The sequence below is a fragment of the Bufo gargarizans genome, chromosome 3 (genome assembly GCF_014858855.1).
Source record: "Bufo gargarizans isolate SCDJY-AF-19 chromosome 3, ASM1485885v1, whole genome shotgun sequence".
Lineage (NCBI taxonomy): Eukaryota > Metazoa > Chordata > Amphibia > Anura > Bufonidae > Bufo > Bufo gargarizans.
Window position 1 is genome coordinate 591640162 of NC_058082.1, and position 16824 is coordinate 591656985.

At 45.0% G+C, this 16824-nt stretch overlaps 1 protein-coding gene across 1 annotated transcript; it reads right to left on the reverse strand.

The window, feature by feature from the left end:
- Positions 1 to 259: 259 nt before the first annotated feature.
- Positions 260 to 13161, reverse strand: LOC122931858 (immunoglobulin-like domain-containing receptor 2). Its single transcript, XM_044285913.1, has 3 exons — positions 12848 to 13161; positions 3974 to 4093; positions 260 to 267 (listed from the first exon to the last, which is right to left on the reverse strand). Exons 1-3 carry the CDS (start codon positions 13140 to 13142, stop codon positions 260 to 262), a joined length of 423 nt encoding a protein of 140 aa, XP_044141848.1. The 5' UTR covers positions 13143 to 13161.
- Between the last annotated feature and the right edge of the window lie 3663 nt (positions 13162 to 16824).

Genomic DNA, 16824 nt, shown 5'->3' on the forward strand with positions numbered 1-16824 from the left:
CCTCCTGCTGAGATCTCCAGCGATCAGCTGTGTGGAACCTGAAAGCAAGTGTTCCATTTTCCTGCAGTGCCACCACTGGTGAAAATAAGTATTACACAGTAATCTTTTGAATCAATGGGCTGGACAAGTAAAGCAGAATAGGTTCCTGATAGCTGCACCTCCAAATTAGCGACCCCTCTAAGTAACGTTCCCCTATTTTACCTCTGCAGAGCATCTCCTCCATCCCGGCCCTCTCTGCAGATTGTAAACTTTTATTTTCCTAATTCACTGCGGGAAAAGAGAAAATGTCAGGAGGTAGCATCTGTTTTTTTGTCTAATTAATCTGCGGCCAAATGCGCAATGCTGCGCGTGCGAGATGATTTCCTAAGGTTGTCATTTCCCAGACCTTTCTGTATTGGTATCCGGAGCGGAATAAATGTGATCCTTTACAACAGATGAATGCCGCGTGTTTGCCTAAAACTCGCAATGTGCATCTGCTTTCCGTGACGAAGGGTGGAATTTGTGCGGCTCAACGAGCGAGGGTGAGGAAGACAAAGGGCAGGATTACCGAGCGCTGCGTAAATCCTGGGCAAGGCTGAGCCTGGTACAGGCCACTGCCAGAGGAGCGGGTCAGAACATCTTGTTATCCAGTGTTAAAGGGGAACTTGGGTATTTTAAGGGCATCTGTCAGCAGCTTTGTCAGCAGCCTAAAGCCTCATTTGCATATATTAAAACTTCATTTTTCTCAGCAATGCGGACACATATGAACGTGGGACCAAGACAGATGCCTTCAGCTGCCAACAGGTCAGCCAGTGTCATAGGTACAAAGCTGCTGACAGATGCCCTTTAAAGGGATTTTCCAGCTGTAAGTACATGTAATCAATGTACTCTGCAACTTTCAAATATACCCTGAGTTTCGAATCCTCACCATTTTCAAGATTTCTGCTTGCTGTCAGTGAATAGAAAAAATATTTTTACACCTAAAGGATTAAAAAACCTTACAGCAGGGGTGAATTGGAGCCAGGGCAGAAGGCTGTGGCGGGATGTTCTAAAAAGGGGCCCCCTGCACCCTGAATTTTTATTTTGTACTAAATTACGGTGAGCTCGATGATGCGTGACCACCTGGTGTGACATCTCTTCACTGTGTGGCAGATGTTTATGGATGACTATGCAGTAATGGTGACTACCCAATCTGCATAACCACACCCTTTATTTTCATAAGCACGCTCACAAATGTAACGCTAAGTGGAGCTCCGCCTCCATTGATTGCTCCGCCCATGCCGCTCGCTCCAACCATGCTACCACTAGGAGCACACCCCTGCGTTAGAGACCTAATCAAAGTCCCAAAAAATCCTCCCATCAGGTCAAGCTGTTTAGTTCACGGAGAATATTATTGGATGCAACTGTACCAAACTCTCAGCTGTGAAAGGTAGCTGTTCTCATGGGGCTGTGAGTTCTGTCACAGGGTCAACTGGATGGGTGACATGGGTGCTGTATAACCTTGCTATTACGGTCATTAAAGCACCGCCCATGGGAACTCCCTTAAAACATAAACCCCACCCCAGTTTCCGGCCTGAGAATATTCGACCCAATTAAGACTGTAGGCTACTATGCCATAGTAACTCATCAATCCCACCCCCCTGGAACGCCTGGAGTGATAAACCCTACCCACGTTTGAGGTCCATTTTTCAGGATTTTCAGGGCAAAATTGGGATTATTCAACCATAATGCTATAGTACCTCGAAGATGTTATGTCTACACACATGGTCCCTTTAAACAGCACCTGTCAGCAGGATCAACTCTATTAAGCCATGCATACTGCCTGGTAGAGTTGATCCTGCTGGTTAATTTGATACCTGTCTTGTGAAAATCAGTTGAGGCGTTCCCGAGAAACAAAGACTTTTGTTGTTTATGCAAGTGAGGGCTTCAGGTCACTGAGGGGTGTGGCCTGCACTGGAAAGCTGAGTGGACAGGCCCCGCCCCTCTGTGAAACAGAAGTTCTCATTTGTATAAAGAATAAAACTCTTTTTTCTCGGGGACGCCACGACCGATTATCACAAGACAGGTATCATTTTAATCAGCAGGATCAGCCCTACCAAGCAGTATGCCTGGTTTAACAGAGTGTATTCTGCTGACAGGCGCTTTTTAAGGTCGTAAACCCTTCTCTGTGACAATCAGTAGGGGGGCAAATCCATATTTCTTGCATTTATTCCAGCAAATATATATCGCTCCGCAGACGCTATACAAGTACCCAATGGCGGGGGATCAATATCCACACGGCTGCCCTCTAACCGTATCCTGAATCTGCCGCCTAATGAATTCCAGTGCATAAAATTATTCTGCAATTAACCCTGGTTGTGATGTCACCAGGGAGGGGATGGGGCTAATTAATATGCTAATCATTTCTGGAGAAGTTGCTACAGTTGCAGTTCGGTATCTCGAGATGGCCGACCCCCGGAGACGTCAAGAAGCCGGAATTATTGCAGACGATGCGCTCACAGCTGAGGTATATTCCCGAGAGGTGCACATATTAAAAGTTTAATCGCCCCTCTGTCACCAGCCGCAGTAATGAAGTCTTCCTTAATGAATCACATTTTAAACACAGCATTTAAGCCAAAATTATACCTCCAAGCCAGGCGGGGAAAATTCACATTCAGCTGTACGAGCGCCCAACACCTCCCCCATCCTCCTCCTACACAGGGAGTCCTCGGTGCAATTATCCATTAGCAAATGCCTTCACCCGTCATTGGGGAACCCCATCTAGGTGACTACATGCTACCGTGGGCATTACAAACTTAAAGGGGCTACTTAACATGGCTGCTTTCTTCTAGCGGCACACCTGCCCATGGTTGCACTTGGCACTTAATAAAAGCTAAGCTGCAATACCACACCTAACCTGTGGACAAGTGTGGCGCTGTTTTCAGAAAAAAAATTCAGCCAGAAGCCCATTATATTGCAGAATTGATAATGATACCCGTGGATGATATGTCTCTTTTGCTTCCTCCCTGCATTTTTCACAGTAGAAGGTGGTCCTCAGCTCTGAGGAGAGGGGTTTCTGATGACGCAATGGGATCAACAGAGCTTTTTGCAGCCTAAAGACGGGCAGACAGGGCCTTAAAGGGGAACTCCTAGCAAAAATATTTACAGTACATCCACCAAATAAAACCCCTGGGATGTTCAACAAGAAGAGACTTGTTGCAATGGAGAGGTGGTTGCAACCATCTCCTCTGAAGACTGGGAGACCTATGAAAGTTCTCCCTTTAGGCGAGGGTCCCAGATAGGAGTACCACCAATGTCTGATAGGTGAGGGTCTCCACCTCTAGGACCTGCACCTATCTTAAGGACGGAGCCCGTTAAGTGAAGGAGGGCGTCCCGCCGATGCTCAGCTGCCTTCCATTAATTTCTACGGAGCAGAGCGACTGGCTATTTTATGAAGGTCCCATTGAAACAAATGGGAAGCGCGACCACCGCTCCAGTCACTTCTACGGGTACTGACGAAAATAGCGCACTCAGATGTTTTCGGCGCTCCCATTCACTTTATGGGTTCCTAGAGGTGAGACCCGCACCTATCAGACATTGAGGGCATATTCTAGCCATATGCCCCCAATGTATCAGATGATACAACCCATTTAATTATAAAAATCTGCCGGCCTTCAGTCGCCACTAGGGGGAGCTCACTGCATACCGAGTTTTAGAGTTCACATTGCATCAGAAACGTGGATTCAGTAAGCTCCCTCTAGTGGTTACCAGGAGCCACAGTTTTGTCATGTAAATGGAAAGCAGCAGTTTCGGAGCTTCAACCCAAGAAATCACGGTAATCCCTTTAAGAGCTCTAGAATCAGTTTCTCCTCAGTTTAAATAGCTGATAACAGAGAACAACAGTTTGCATTCAAAAACACAACAAATGCAGATAAGATAAGACTCTACAGTCAGCATTGTCCTCCATCACAAATGATTACTACCCCCAACATCAGCATTGGATTTTAGTACTCACCCATTACAAGGACCTCGACACGATCCTCATTTTTGCCTTCCAGATCGTCGGAGACAGCAACAAGACAGTAATAGAGGCCGCTGTCTCCCCACTGCACAGTGCCAAACTGGAGATCCGCATCTAGAACCAACCACAAAGAGCAGCAGAGTTACCGACCCGTGGGGCACCGCAGAGAACACGTTTACACCTCATTTATCAAGAGGTCTAAAAGAAAATCTGGCCTTGATACATTCAGCTACCAGAGTGAAATGATAAAGTTCTCCCTTCCTGCGGTGGACACTAGGTGGAGCTCATGGCATAGTGTGGTATTATTGAGCACAATGTATACACTGTCTGCAGTAGGCCCCTGGGCTCCCTCTAGTGGTGGCTGCAGACAGAGCTCTTTGCAGCTTTTGTACTCCTAAAAGCTGGCGTGTAGCCTTTGATAAATTTCCCTAGAGGACTATGCAAGGAATTTGGAGCAAAGCTCCAACGTGTATGACATACAGTCATGTGAAAAAATTAGGACACCCTTTGAAAGCATGTGGTTTTTTGTAACATTTTTAATAAAAGGTTATTTCATCTCCGTTTCAACAATACAGAGAGATTAAAGTAATCCGACTAAACAAAGAAAACTGAAGAAAAGTCTTTTCCAGATCTTGTGTAAATGTCATTCTACAAAAATGCCTATTCTAACTGAGGAAAAAGATAGGACACCCTCACATGTATTCCCTCTTAAATTGGCTCAGATCTCACACAGGTATATCACACCAGGTGCACATAATTAGTAGATCGTTACTCTGCATGTTGAATGAGGCTTGCCCTATTTAAACCTCAGACATTTAGTTTGGTGTGCTCCTGACTGTTGAAGTGAGAGTGAGCACCATGGTGAGAGCAAAAGAGCTGTCAGAGGACTTCAGAAAAAAGATTGTAGCAGCCTATGAGTCTGGGAAGGGATTTAAAAAGATCTCAAAAGATTTTGAAATCAGCCATTCCACTGTCCGGAAGATAGTCTACAAGTGGAGGGCTTTCAAAACAACTGCCAACATGCCCAGGACTGGTCGCCCCAGCAAGTTCACCCCAAGAGCAGACCGCAAGATGCTAAAAGAGGTCTCCAAAAACCCTAAAGTGTCATCTCGAGAACTACAGCAGGCTCTGGCTACTGTTGATGTAGAAGTACATGCCTCTACAATCAGAAAGAGACTGTACAAGTTTAACTTGCATGGGAGGTGTGCAAGGAGGAAACCTTTGCTTTCCAAGAGAAACATCGAGGCCAGACTGACATTTGCCAGAGATAAAGTTGACAAAGACCAGGACTTCTGGAATAATGTTCTTTGGACAGATGAGTCCAAAATTGAATTATTTGGACACAACAGCAGAGGACATGTTTGGCGTAAACCAAACACAGCATTCCAAGAAAAGAACCTCATACCAACTGTGAAGCATGGAGGTGGAAGTGTCATGGTTTGGGGCTGCTTTGCTGCAGCAGGACCTGGTCAGCTCACCATCATAGAATCCACGATGAATTCTACTGTGTATCAGAAGGTGCTTGAAGAACATGTGAGACCATCAGTTAGAAAATTAAAGCTGAAGCGGAACTGGACCATGCAACATGACAATGACCCAAAACATACTAGTAAATCAACCAAAGATTGGCTGAAAAAGAAGAAATGGAGAGTCCTGGAATGGCCAAGTCAAAGTCCAGATTTGAATCCCATTGAGATGCTGTGGGGTGACTTGAAAAGGGCTGTACGTGCAAGAAACCCCTCAAACATCTCACAGCTGAAAAAGTTCTGCATTGAGGAGTGGGGTAAAATTTCCTCAGACCGATGTCGAAGACTGGTAGATGGCTACAAGAACCGTCTCACTGCAGTTATTTCAGCCAAAGGAGGTAACACTCGCTATTAGGGGCAAGGGTGTCCTATCTTTTTCCTCAGTTAGAATAGGCATTTTTGTAGAATGACATTTACAGAAGATCTTGAAAAGACTTTTCTTCAGTTTTCTTTGTTTAGTCGGATTACTTTAATCTCTCTGTATTGTTGAAACGGAGATGAAATAACCTTTTATTAAAAATGTTACAAAAAACCACATGCTTTCAAAGGGTGTCCTAATTTTTTCACATGACTGTATATCATCGTGCAATTAGCATGTGATGTCAACACATCCCTACTCTGTTATGCCGCCATACTGCCTATGACATAGGGGGCCGAAGTGCAGGCCCTCTGCCACAGCCTATGCATTCTGGGTAATATGTGTAATGGTAGAAAGTCCATAGCAATTAGATCAGTGCTGAGCGGAGACTAAAAGCAAGAGCTCGGCCGCGACCTGCTGATGTCACCGATCCTGTAATTATGCCGTAAAAGCCTCTTCAGAGTCAGATGATTAGATTATAATGCCGTGATCATATGGAAAAGAGGTGAAATGATGACACGGACTCCGAGCCGTTCTGCGCCATATTCTATAGGTTAGCCCTTCTACCGCCAAGAGCTATACATTTATGGAACAGAAATGGCAATGCAAAACGAGACTCCTCAGATTTTTTAATTTTTTTTATTAAAAACCAGTGGGGAAAAAAAGGAAGAGGTGCTTCATAAATCTGGAGCTCACCCTGGACACTATATTCTTCCACGTATTTAGAGCAGTCACTCGCGTGGCATAAATACATTATAGATCTGCTGCTTCCCTTCACACAGTGTATTATAAAACTGGTTGCCTGCAGCCACCACTAGAGGGAGCTCAGTGCATAGGAAATACAGTTACCATTCATATCAATGGAAGCTGTAAAAAAATAATAAAAAAAATCTGTTTGCGCTGAGAAATGCAGTGGCTCTACATCGGAAACGGGAAAAGGAGTTCAACGCCTGGCTTCCATTCCCTCGTGGTCTGCCTCCATCTTAGGTAAACCACTGATTAACGCACTCTGTGATTAATGGGTTAAGATGAGATTTTTCCGATCCCATCCCTTTTAAAGGGGATGTCCAATGGGCAGGGGCAGACTTTACCAAGATACAAAGCAGTCAAATACTTGGGGCCCAAGCGATTAGTGGGCCACCTGCTGGCTGGAAAAAAAATAACGACTAAGGAGGAGGACATATTGGCGCCAGTTCCAGCAGCAGAAGGCCCAGGCTGCACAGCTAAACTGAGGGCGGAGTTTAGGCTGATGGAGGTGGAGTTTAGCAGTGTGATGGAGGTGGAGTTTAGCAGTGTGATGGAGTGGAGCGTATCAGTGTGATGGGGAGGAGCTTAGATGTGTGATGGAGAGTTTAGCAGTGTGATGGGGAGGAGCTTAGAGGTTTGATGGGGAGGAGCTTAGAGGTGTGATGGGGCAGCTCTGGTAAGTATGACCACCATTCATTTCTGCAATTTCCTGACTCATTGTTTTAAAGGGGTATTCCGGTTGTTTGAAGTTATTCCCTATCCACAGGAAAGGGGAATAACTGTCAGATCGGTGGGGGTCCTAGCGATGGGACCCCCACCGATCACAAAAACTAGGGTCCTGAACCCCCCGCAGTCCCCCTGAAATGAACGGAGTGGTCGGTCAGGCATGCGTGCAGCTGCTCTATTGATTTCTATGGGAATTCCGAAGATAGTGGAGCACTGTACTCACCTATATCCAGAACTCCCATAGAAATGAATGGAGCGGCCACACACATATGCAACCGGCACAGGTCCCCCTTTCTCATGAGCGGTAGGACCCCCACGGATCAAATAGTTTTGCCTATCCTGTAAATACGGAATAACTTCAAACAACTGGAATAGCCCTTCAAGCCCTCACCATTTTCAAGATTTTTGCTTGCTGTCAGTGAATGGCTACATGTACATAATACACCTCAGAGCTGAGAGTCTGTTACAATTGTATCCAGTGTAGATAATATTCTGTGCACTACAAACCCCAGCAGCACAAACCTCTCTCCTGGCCGGACAGTTTGCTACAATGTATCAGTGTAGATATAATGCATCAGTCTGGAGTCCAGAGGATTAGGGTCAGGGTCTGGACTGGATACAATTGTAACAAACCCTCACCTATTAGGAAAGTACTGGTTTTCAGCTTCAAGATGTAAACAAAAATGTTCTTATTCACTGACAGCAAGCAGAGAACATTAAAATGGTGAGAAAGTAAACACCAGTAGGGGATGAGATTGCACTTTTTTGACATGAGACCCCCTTTACAGTAGGCCTGGGGTCAGTACTCTCCAGCACTTTGGCTGTTGGGAAACTACAACCCCCAGCATGCACACCTGTGAACTCCAATAGAAATAAAAGGAACATGCTGGGAGTTGTAATTTCACTGCTGAAGGTCGTGAACCCTTTAATAAGCACCTGTAATAACCCTGTGTATAGCAATAGCATAAAACATCCACACACACTCGTCACTCTTCATAAAACTTCTACATTGTAATTAACAATCCTGATACAATAAAGAAAATCAGTGAACCGGAAAATCATAAGCGCGATGGCCGCTATAAACCGCGTCCTAGAGCCAGTGCGTGGAGAGACGAGGCGCAGCAGCCGTGCCTGGCCCTGCAGCAGATCACACCCTGCTTAACGGAGTTTAGGCCTCATTCACACAACCGGATTTTGTGTCCACGGCCGATCCGGATTTTTGGGTGGATCACACGCGGATCCATTTACTATGTTACTGGAACCGCTACAAAGGGTCCTTACGTGACCCAGTGCAGCAGCACCGCAGCTGAACAAAGGCCAGGAGCGAGTAAGGTAAGTGTGCAATCTGGGCTGGGGTCTGATAGTAACATAGCGGCCTGGAAATACTTAGGGGGTCTAAATAAAAAAATTCTATTAGGTCTGGAGTGTGGAGGTGTCTTGTCTAGGACCTGAGGTTAATACAACAGTCTGTTCTGTACTCTGATATTAATAGAGGGGGTCTGATCTGGGGTCTGATATTAATAGAGGGGGTCTGCTCTGGGGTCTGATATTAATAGAGGGGGTCTGATCTGGGGTCTGATATTAATAGAGGGGGTCTGATCTGTGGTCTGATATTAATAGAGGGGGTCTGATCTGTGGTCTGATATTAATAGAGGGGGTCTGTTCTGTACTCTGATATTAATAGAGGGGGTCTGATCTGGGGTCTGATATTAATAGAGGGGGTCTGCTCTGGGGTCTGATATTAATAGAGGGGGTCTGATCTGGGGTCTGATATTAATAGAGGGGGTCTGATCTGTGGTCTGATATTAATAGAGGGGGTCTGATCTGTGGTCTGATATTAATAGAGGGGGTCTGATCTGGGGTCTGATATTAATAGAGGGGGTCTGATCTGTGGTCTGATATTAATAGAGGGGGTCTGATCTGGGGTCTGATATTAATAGAGGGGGTCTGCTCTGGGGTCTGATATTAATAGAGGGGGTCTGATCTGTGGTCTGATATTAATAGAGGGGGTCTGATCTGGGGTCTGATATTAATAGAGGGGGTCTGCTCTGGGGTCTGATATTAATAGAGGGGGTCTGATCTGGGGTCTGATATTAATAGAGGGGGTCTGATCTGTGGTCTGATATTAATAGAGGGGGTCTGATCTGGGGTCTGATATTAATAGAGGGGGTCTGATCTGGGGTCCGATATTAATATAAGGCTTCTGATCTCGGGTCTGATATGAATAGAGGGGGTCTGATCTGTAGTCTGATATTAATATAGGGGGTCTGATCTGGGGTCCAATATTAATAGAGGGGGTTTTGTCTGGGTCTGATATTAATATAAGGGTTCTGATCTCGGGTCTGATATGAATAGAGGGGGTCTGCTCTGTGGTCTGATATGAATAGAGGGGGTCTGATCTGTGGTCTCATATGAATATAAGGGTTCTGATCTGGGGTCTGATATTAATATAGGGGGTCTGATCTGGGATGTGATATTAGTAGAGTGGTTTTGTCTGGGTCAGATATTAATATAAGGGTTCTGATCTCAAGTCTGATATTAATAGAGGGGGTCTGCTCTGTGGTCTGAAATTATTATAGGGGGTCTGATCTGTGGTCTGAAATTATTATAGGGGGTATGATCTGGGGTCTGATATTAATATAGGGGGTCTGATATGGGGTCCGATATTAATATAGGGGGTCTGATCTGGGGTACAATATTAGTAGAGTGGTTTTGTCTGGGTCAGATATTAATATAAGGGTTCTGATCTCAAGTCTAATATTAATAGAGGATGTCTGTTCTGTGGTCTGATATTAATATAGGGGGGCTGGTATTAATAGAGGGGGTCTGCTCTGTGGTCTGATATTAATATAGGGGGTCTGCTCTGTGGTCTGATATTATTATAGGGGGGCTGATATTAATAGAGGGGGTCTGATCTCGGGTCTGATATTAATAGAGGGGGTCTGATCTGGGGTCCGATATTAATAGAGTGGTTTTGTCTGGGTCTGATATTAATATAAGGGTTCTGATTTCAAGTCTAATATTAATAGAGGGGGTCTGCTCTGTGGTCTGATATTATTATAGGGGGTCTGATCTGGGGTCCGATATTAATAGAGTGGTTTTGTCTGGGTCTGATATTAATAGAGGGGGTCTGCTCTGTGGTCTGATATTATAGGGGGTATGATCTGGTGTCTGATATTAATAGAGGGGTTCAGCTCTGTGGTCTGATATTAATACAGGGGGTCTGATCTGGGGTGTGATATTAATAGAGGGGGTCTGCTCTGTGGTCTGATATTATTATAGGGTGTCTGATCTGTGGTCTGATATTATTATAGGGTGTCTGATCTGTGGTCTGATATTATTATAGGGTGTCTGATCTGTGGTCTGATATTAATATAGGGGGTCTGATCTGGGGTGTGATATTAATAGAGGGGGTCTGATATGAATATAAGGGGTCTGGTCTTAGGTAAAAATTAATACAGGGGGTTTGATTATATATAGCAACACCCCTTTACATAATCTACACCCCTTGAAAAAGGGGACAGGGGGAAGGTTTGCAAAACAACAGCTTTTTGGTTATCTGTTTTTCAGAAAGCTGGGTGGCCAACACAAAAAGGTCCTTAAAGGGAACCTGTCACCGGGATTTTGTGCATAGAGCTGAGGACATGGGTTGCTAGATGGCTGCTAACACATCCGCAATACCGAGTCCCCATAGCTCTGTGTGCTTTTATTGTGTCGGATGGAGCAGAGCTGTGTTTGGTCGGATGTTGCAGTGCTGTGTTTGGTCGGATGTAGCAGTGCTGTGTTTGGTCGGATGTTGCAGCGCTGTGTTTGGTCGGATGTTGCAGCGCTGTGTTTGGTCGGATGTTGCAGCGCTGTGTTTGGTCGGATGTAGCAGTGCTGTGTTTGGTCGGATGTAGCAGTGCTGTGTTTGGTCGGATGTTGCAGAGCTGTGTTTGGTCGGATGTAGCAGAGCAGTGTTTGGTCGGATGTAGCAGCGCTGTGTTTGGCTGGATGTAACAGCGCTGTGTTTGGTCAGATGTAGCAGAGCTGTGTTTGGTCGGATGTAGCAGTGCTGTGTTTGGTCGGATGTAGCAGCGCTGTGTTTGGCTGGATGTAACAGCGCTGTGTTTGGTCGGATGTAGCAGCGCTGTGTTTGGTCGGATGTAGCAGCGCTGTGTTTGGTCGGATGTAACAGCGCTGTGTTTGGCTGGATGTAACAGCGCTGTGTTTGGTCGGATGTAGCAGTGCTGTGTTTGGTCGGATCTAGCAGTGCTGTGTTTGGTCGGATGTTGCAGCGCTGTGTTTGGTCGGATGTAGCAGCGCTGTGTTTGGTCGGATGTAGCAGTGCTGTGTTTGGTCGGATGTAGCAGTGCTGTGTTTGGTTGGATGTAGCAGTCCTGTGTTTGGTCGGATGTAGCAGAGCTGTGTTTACCATGGTACCGAGGTGTGTTCTCTGGAGCTTTATATACGGCAGGTCCTATATCTTAATATCAGTCCCTATCTGATACTACAGTAAGAAATACTGTATACCAAAGGCACATCTGTCTTTGAGAAATCTGGGAGAAAACCTGTAGAACTGTAATGGTTCCTGACAAATGAAGCAGTGCTAAGCTTGGCTGATGTAGCAGTAATGTGTTTATCCTGGTACCAGGGTGTTTCCTACCAGGCAGCAGGTGAACATATTACATTGTGTCAACATAATATAAAACAATGTATAACTAGTGCTGAATGACAACAACAGCTCTGCTACATCTGAATCTGATCCTACACCCATACCAAAGTTATGCTGGGACACCTCTTCTGCTTCCCCGTGACGGTATATTTGCCTTTGAAGAAAGCTGGTTGACACTTCCAAAAGGCCTTGTATTTAATATTCAGGTCAGTCGCCCGTGCAGAGCAGCTTGTTATCTTGGTTTCATTCATCGACTTCAGCTCTGAAGGTTTACGGCTGGTTGGCGGCGAGGATCAAGGCCGCGGCTGGTTACGTTACTTACAGGAAAGCCGGTGCAGTTTATGAAAAGAAACAATGTACAAAACGTCCACATTCCAGAATGAAAAAATATTATAAAAATGTCATTATTTCTCACCCGACCGTCAAGTATGAAATGATATACAGGAAATGACTTTAAAGGTGAATAACCCCTTTAAGAGCAAAAAAAAAGCTATGACATCACTGACCACTCAATCTTAGTTTCTGAGGCTTAAAGTGAACGTCCATTCACTCTTTAAGTTTTTTAACATCTAAAATTTTCCTTTAAAATATTTTTTCGGGGCCCAGAAAAGCATTTTTCTGATACAGAGCACCAAATCCCCTGCACAGAAATAGAGCCAAATGGTAAAATCCTTTCGACCTGCAGTTACCACTAGGGGGAGCTCACTGCATACAGCTTATGAATTGAAGAATAATGGGAAAACAATATGCAGAATGCAGAAAGCTCTTAAGCTCCCCCTAGTGGTGGATTCAGACATCCAAAATATATGATTTAACTCTATGCAAGGAATCTGCATCCTTTAACCTTACCACCTTACCATTAACGATGGTGACGGCCCGTCCCTTGTAGAAGTCTCCCAGGGTCACGCTGTCTCCCAGTTTAGAAGCCACGGGTCGCACCGTCCTGCTGCCGTCAGCACAGTCCAGATACTGGTTGCCCCCCATGTTGGCCTTGCTGGGAGCTTTCCTGATGCCTAAAGCCTCCTCTGTACGATCCTGGCAGAAGGATTTGTATTTCCACTGGACGAGGACAGGCTGAGACGAGGTGGTGGCGTAATGGCACCGCAACAAGGTTGACTGGAACAGCATGACGGCTTTCTTGTGGTCAGGCATCGTCACTTGCACTGCGTGGGACAGTCCTGGGGAACAACAAGAAGAAAACCAGGTCAATGACGAAAATCGAGCAGGTGCCATTATTACTAGTATAAAAGGGCGAAGTCTAGAGCCAGGAATACAATTCACAGGCTTCTCTCTAATAGACGCCTTAACATTATATTACACTTAAAGGGGATATTCAGAATGGGTTAAATAAAAACCAGACGCGATAATGAAATCTCCAATCCCCTAACTGTTCCAGGACTCCTTCATCTCTCCTTCCGGGTTCCTCGTGATGCGCGGGAAATGACTGCTCAGCCAATCACTCGCCAAGTGCTGAGACCAGTAATGACAGACTGATGGGGCGACTGGGGAGGTGATTCATGACTCCATTTCTTTTTTAACAGTTTTAATGTTCAAAGCCTATTACAAAAAATTGTTATCCAGCCAGAAAACCTGAATACATCAGTGTGTATGGGAGTGCTTTACCATATATACAGCAAATCATCTCCAATACAACATACAGACCATCAAGAAAGCCAAAATACTCTACAAAAACAAATAGCCCTCTATGCAATCACAATGTGCAGCTCATTATGGAGGCTAGAATATATCTACTATAATACTGCTCCTATGTACAAGAATATAACTACTATAATACTGCTCCTATGTACAAGAATATAACTACTATAATACTGCTCCTATGTACAAGAATATAACTACTATAATACTGCTCCTATGTACAAGAATATAACTACTATAATACTGCTCCTCTGTACAAGAATATAACTACTATAATACTGCTTCTATGTACAGGAATATAACTACTATAATACTGCCCCCTATGTACAAGAATATAACTACTATAATACTGCTCCTATGTACAAGAATATAACTACTATAATACTGCTCCTATGTACAAGAATATAACTACTATAATACTGCTCCTATGTACAAGAATATAACTACTATAATACTGCCTCCTATGTACAAGAATATAACTACTATAATACTGTCTCCTATGTACAAGAATATAACTACTATAATACTGCCTCCTATGTACAAGAATATAACTACTATAATACTGCTCCTATGTACAAGAATATAACTACTATAATACTGCTCCTATGTACAAGAATATGACTACTATAATACTGCTCCTATGTACAAGAATATAACTACTATAATACTGCTCCTATGTACAAGAATATAACTACTATAATACTGCTCCTATGTGCAAGAATATAACTACTATAATACTGCTCCTATGTACAAGAATATAACTACTATAATACTGCCTCCTATGTACAAGAATATAACTACTATAATACTGCTCCTATGTACAAGAATATAACTACTATAATACTGCCTCCTATGTACAAGAATATAACTACTATAATACTGCTCCTATGTACAAGAATATAACTACTATAATACTGCCCCTATGTACAAGAATATAACACTGCCTCCTATGTACAAGAATATAACTGCTATAATACTGCCTCCTATGTACAAGAATATAACTACTATAATACTGCTCCTATGTACAAGAATATAACTACTATAATACTGCCCCTATGTACAAGAATATAACACTGCCTCCTATGTACAAGAATATAACTGCTATAATACTGCCTCCTATGTACAAGAATATAACTACTATAATACTGCTCCTATGTACAAGTATATAACTACTACTATGGGGCGGAGCTTGGCTGCCTTCCTGAATGGCTGCCTGTTGCTGAGCTCCTCCAACTAGCTGGTGATTAACCCCATTAAAAGCACCTTTTTACCAGCGCAAATGGGCAAAGTGGGGAGAGACCGCACCAAGGACCCTTTAGAGACCACCCAGGTCCGCTCCAAACAACCAGATATGGAGCAATACTTGAAAAAGCAGCCCAAGACCCGTGTGGCTGAGACTCCCAAGATGGCGCCGGCTGCATCTCAGCATTCTGAGGGAGAAGACTATTCTGAAGCAGGAAGCGCTTCTGACATCTCAGATTACAGAGCCCGAAAACGGAGTGGAACTCTATCAAAGAAGGCACTTCGGGAGGTCCTGGACTCCGCTCTGGCTCCCCTGCGACAAGACCTAGCAGAGATCAAGGTAGACCTGCGCAGCATGGGGCAGCGGGTGGCGGACTTAGAAAATTCGCATGATGCGATTATTCGCCATGAGGGAGAAATATGCGCGGCATTAAAATCGCATAAGGACTTGCTTAATGATGCTTTGCTTCGCATCGAAGATCAAGAAAATCGCAGCCGCAGACGAAATATTCGGATCCGGGGCCTGCCTGAATCATTCGCATCAGAAGCTCTGGAAAAAAAATCGCATGCGAAATTTTTGCGAATCTTCTGGGAACGGACAGAGCTGCGAAAATAACAATTGAGAGGATACACAGAGCTTTGAGACCTAAACCTAAAGGCTCTGAGCCGCCGAGAGATGTTGTTTGTGGCCTTCTAAGTTATGTGGACACTGCGGCTCTGCTGAAAGCAAGTAGAGAAGCAGACCGTCTGGAATTTGAAGGCACACCGATCTTGTTTTTTCAAGACCTGGCTCCTACTACGCTGGCGAAACGCCGAATTCTCCGGCCACTCCTAGAAGCTCTCAAGGCCTCTGCCATCCAGTTCAGATGGCTTTACCCATTCGGCCTGGCCGTTATGAAGAACGGGAGACAGATTACTATACGCTCCCCTCAGGATCTAAACGCTGCCTGGCTTCACATGGGTATTTCACCGCTGGAAATACCGTCCTGGATGCCCGCCGACCAGGGAGAGCCAATACCCTCGCCTCCAAGCCCGGCCCAGTGGAACACTGTCCCCCCGGTAAAGCTCCCAGACCCAACCGGGAACACCATCTTCCCGCCACTTCCGAGTTTCCTCCGTACCGCTGAGATGATATGACGCCTATGGGACACTAACCAATTCTACGGCCCACTAGAAGGGCACTTCCTTCGCTGGTCACCCGGCCTGTGACCCCTGATGACACCCAGATGACGTCCCTTGTTACAGCACGAAAGAGACTTTCCCTTTACGTTCTATTTGGGACCTTGTTACTGCTAAGTTTTATAGTTCACATTACCTTCCCCTTCCCCCCCCCCCCCGAGAAGCTGGGGTTTAACCAGCATCTAACCCTGTTCACGACCCTACCCCCTGATGGCCTTCTTCTGGCCCTCAAGTGCTCCACGAGACCCCCCGCCCGGTGGATCCCGGCTGTCCGCCGTCATGAAAAAGGATCGCTTTAACATCGGGCGCCCTGTGGAGCTTTCATCTCTCTGTGTTTTATGCTGGTTATTGCATTTAACTTTCTTTTTCTTTATTTGCAGATGTTTTGTTCATTTTGTCTGTGTCCTCCCTTCTCCTACCGTGTCTTTCCCTCCTTCTTCCACGCTCGACTGGTCTACAACTGTTGATATGCAATGTACCCAACCACCGCCCGGGGATGGCTGAAGTCATAGTTTCTTCTTTCAACGTTAGAGGTCTGAATGAGCCATGTAAGAGATCGCAAATCCTATCTCTACTGCAGAAAGACAAAGTCTCCATAGCATTCTTCTAAGAGACCCACTTCCGGTCGGGTAAGATAACTAATCTTCCACCCAAAAAATTCTCACAATGGTACCACAGCACACATAGCTCGGCTAGCAGAGGTGTTAGCATAGCTATTCACAAGCAACTACCCTTCGTAGTCTCGGCTTCTTCCTCA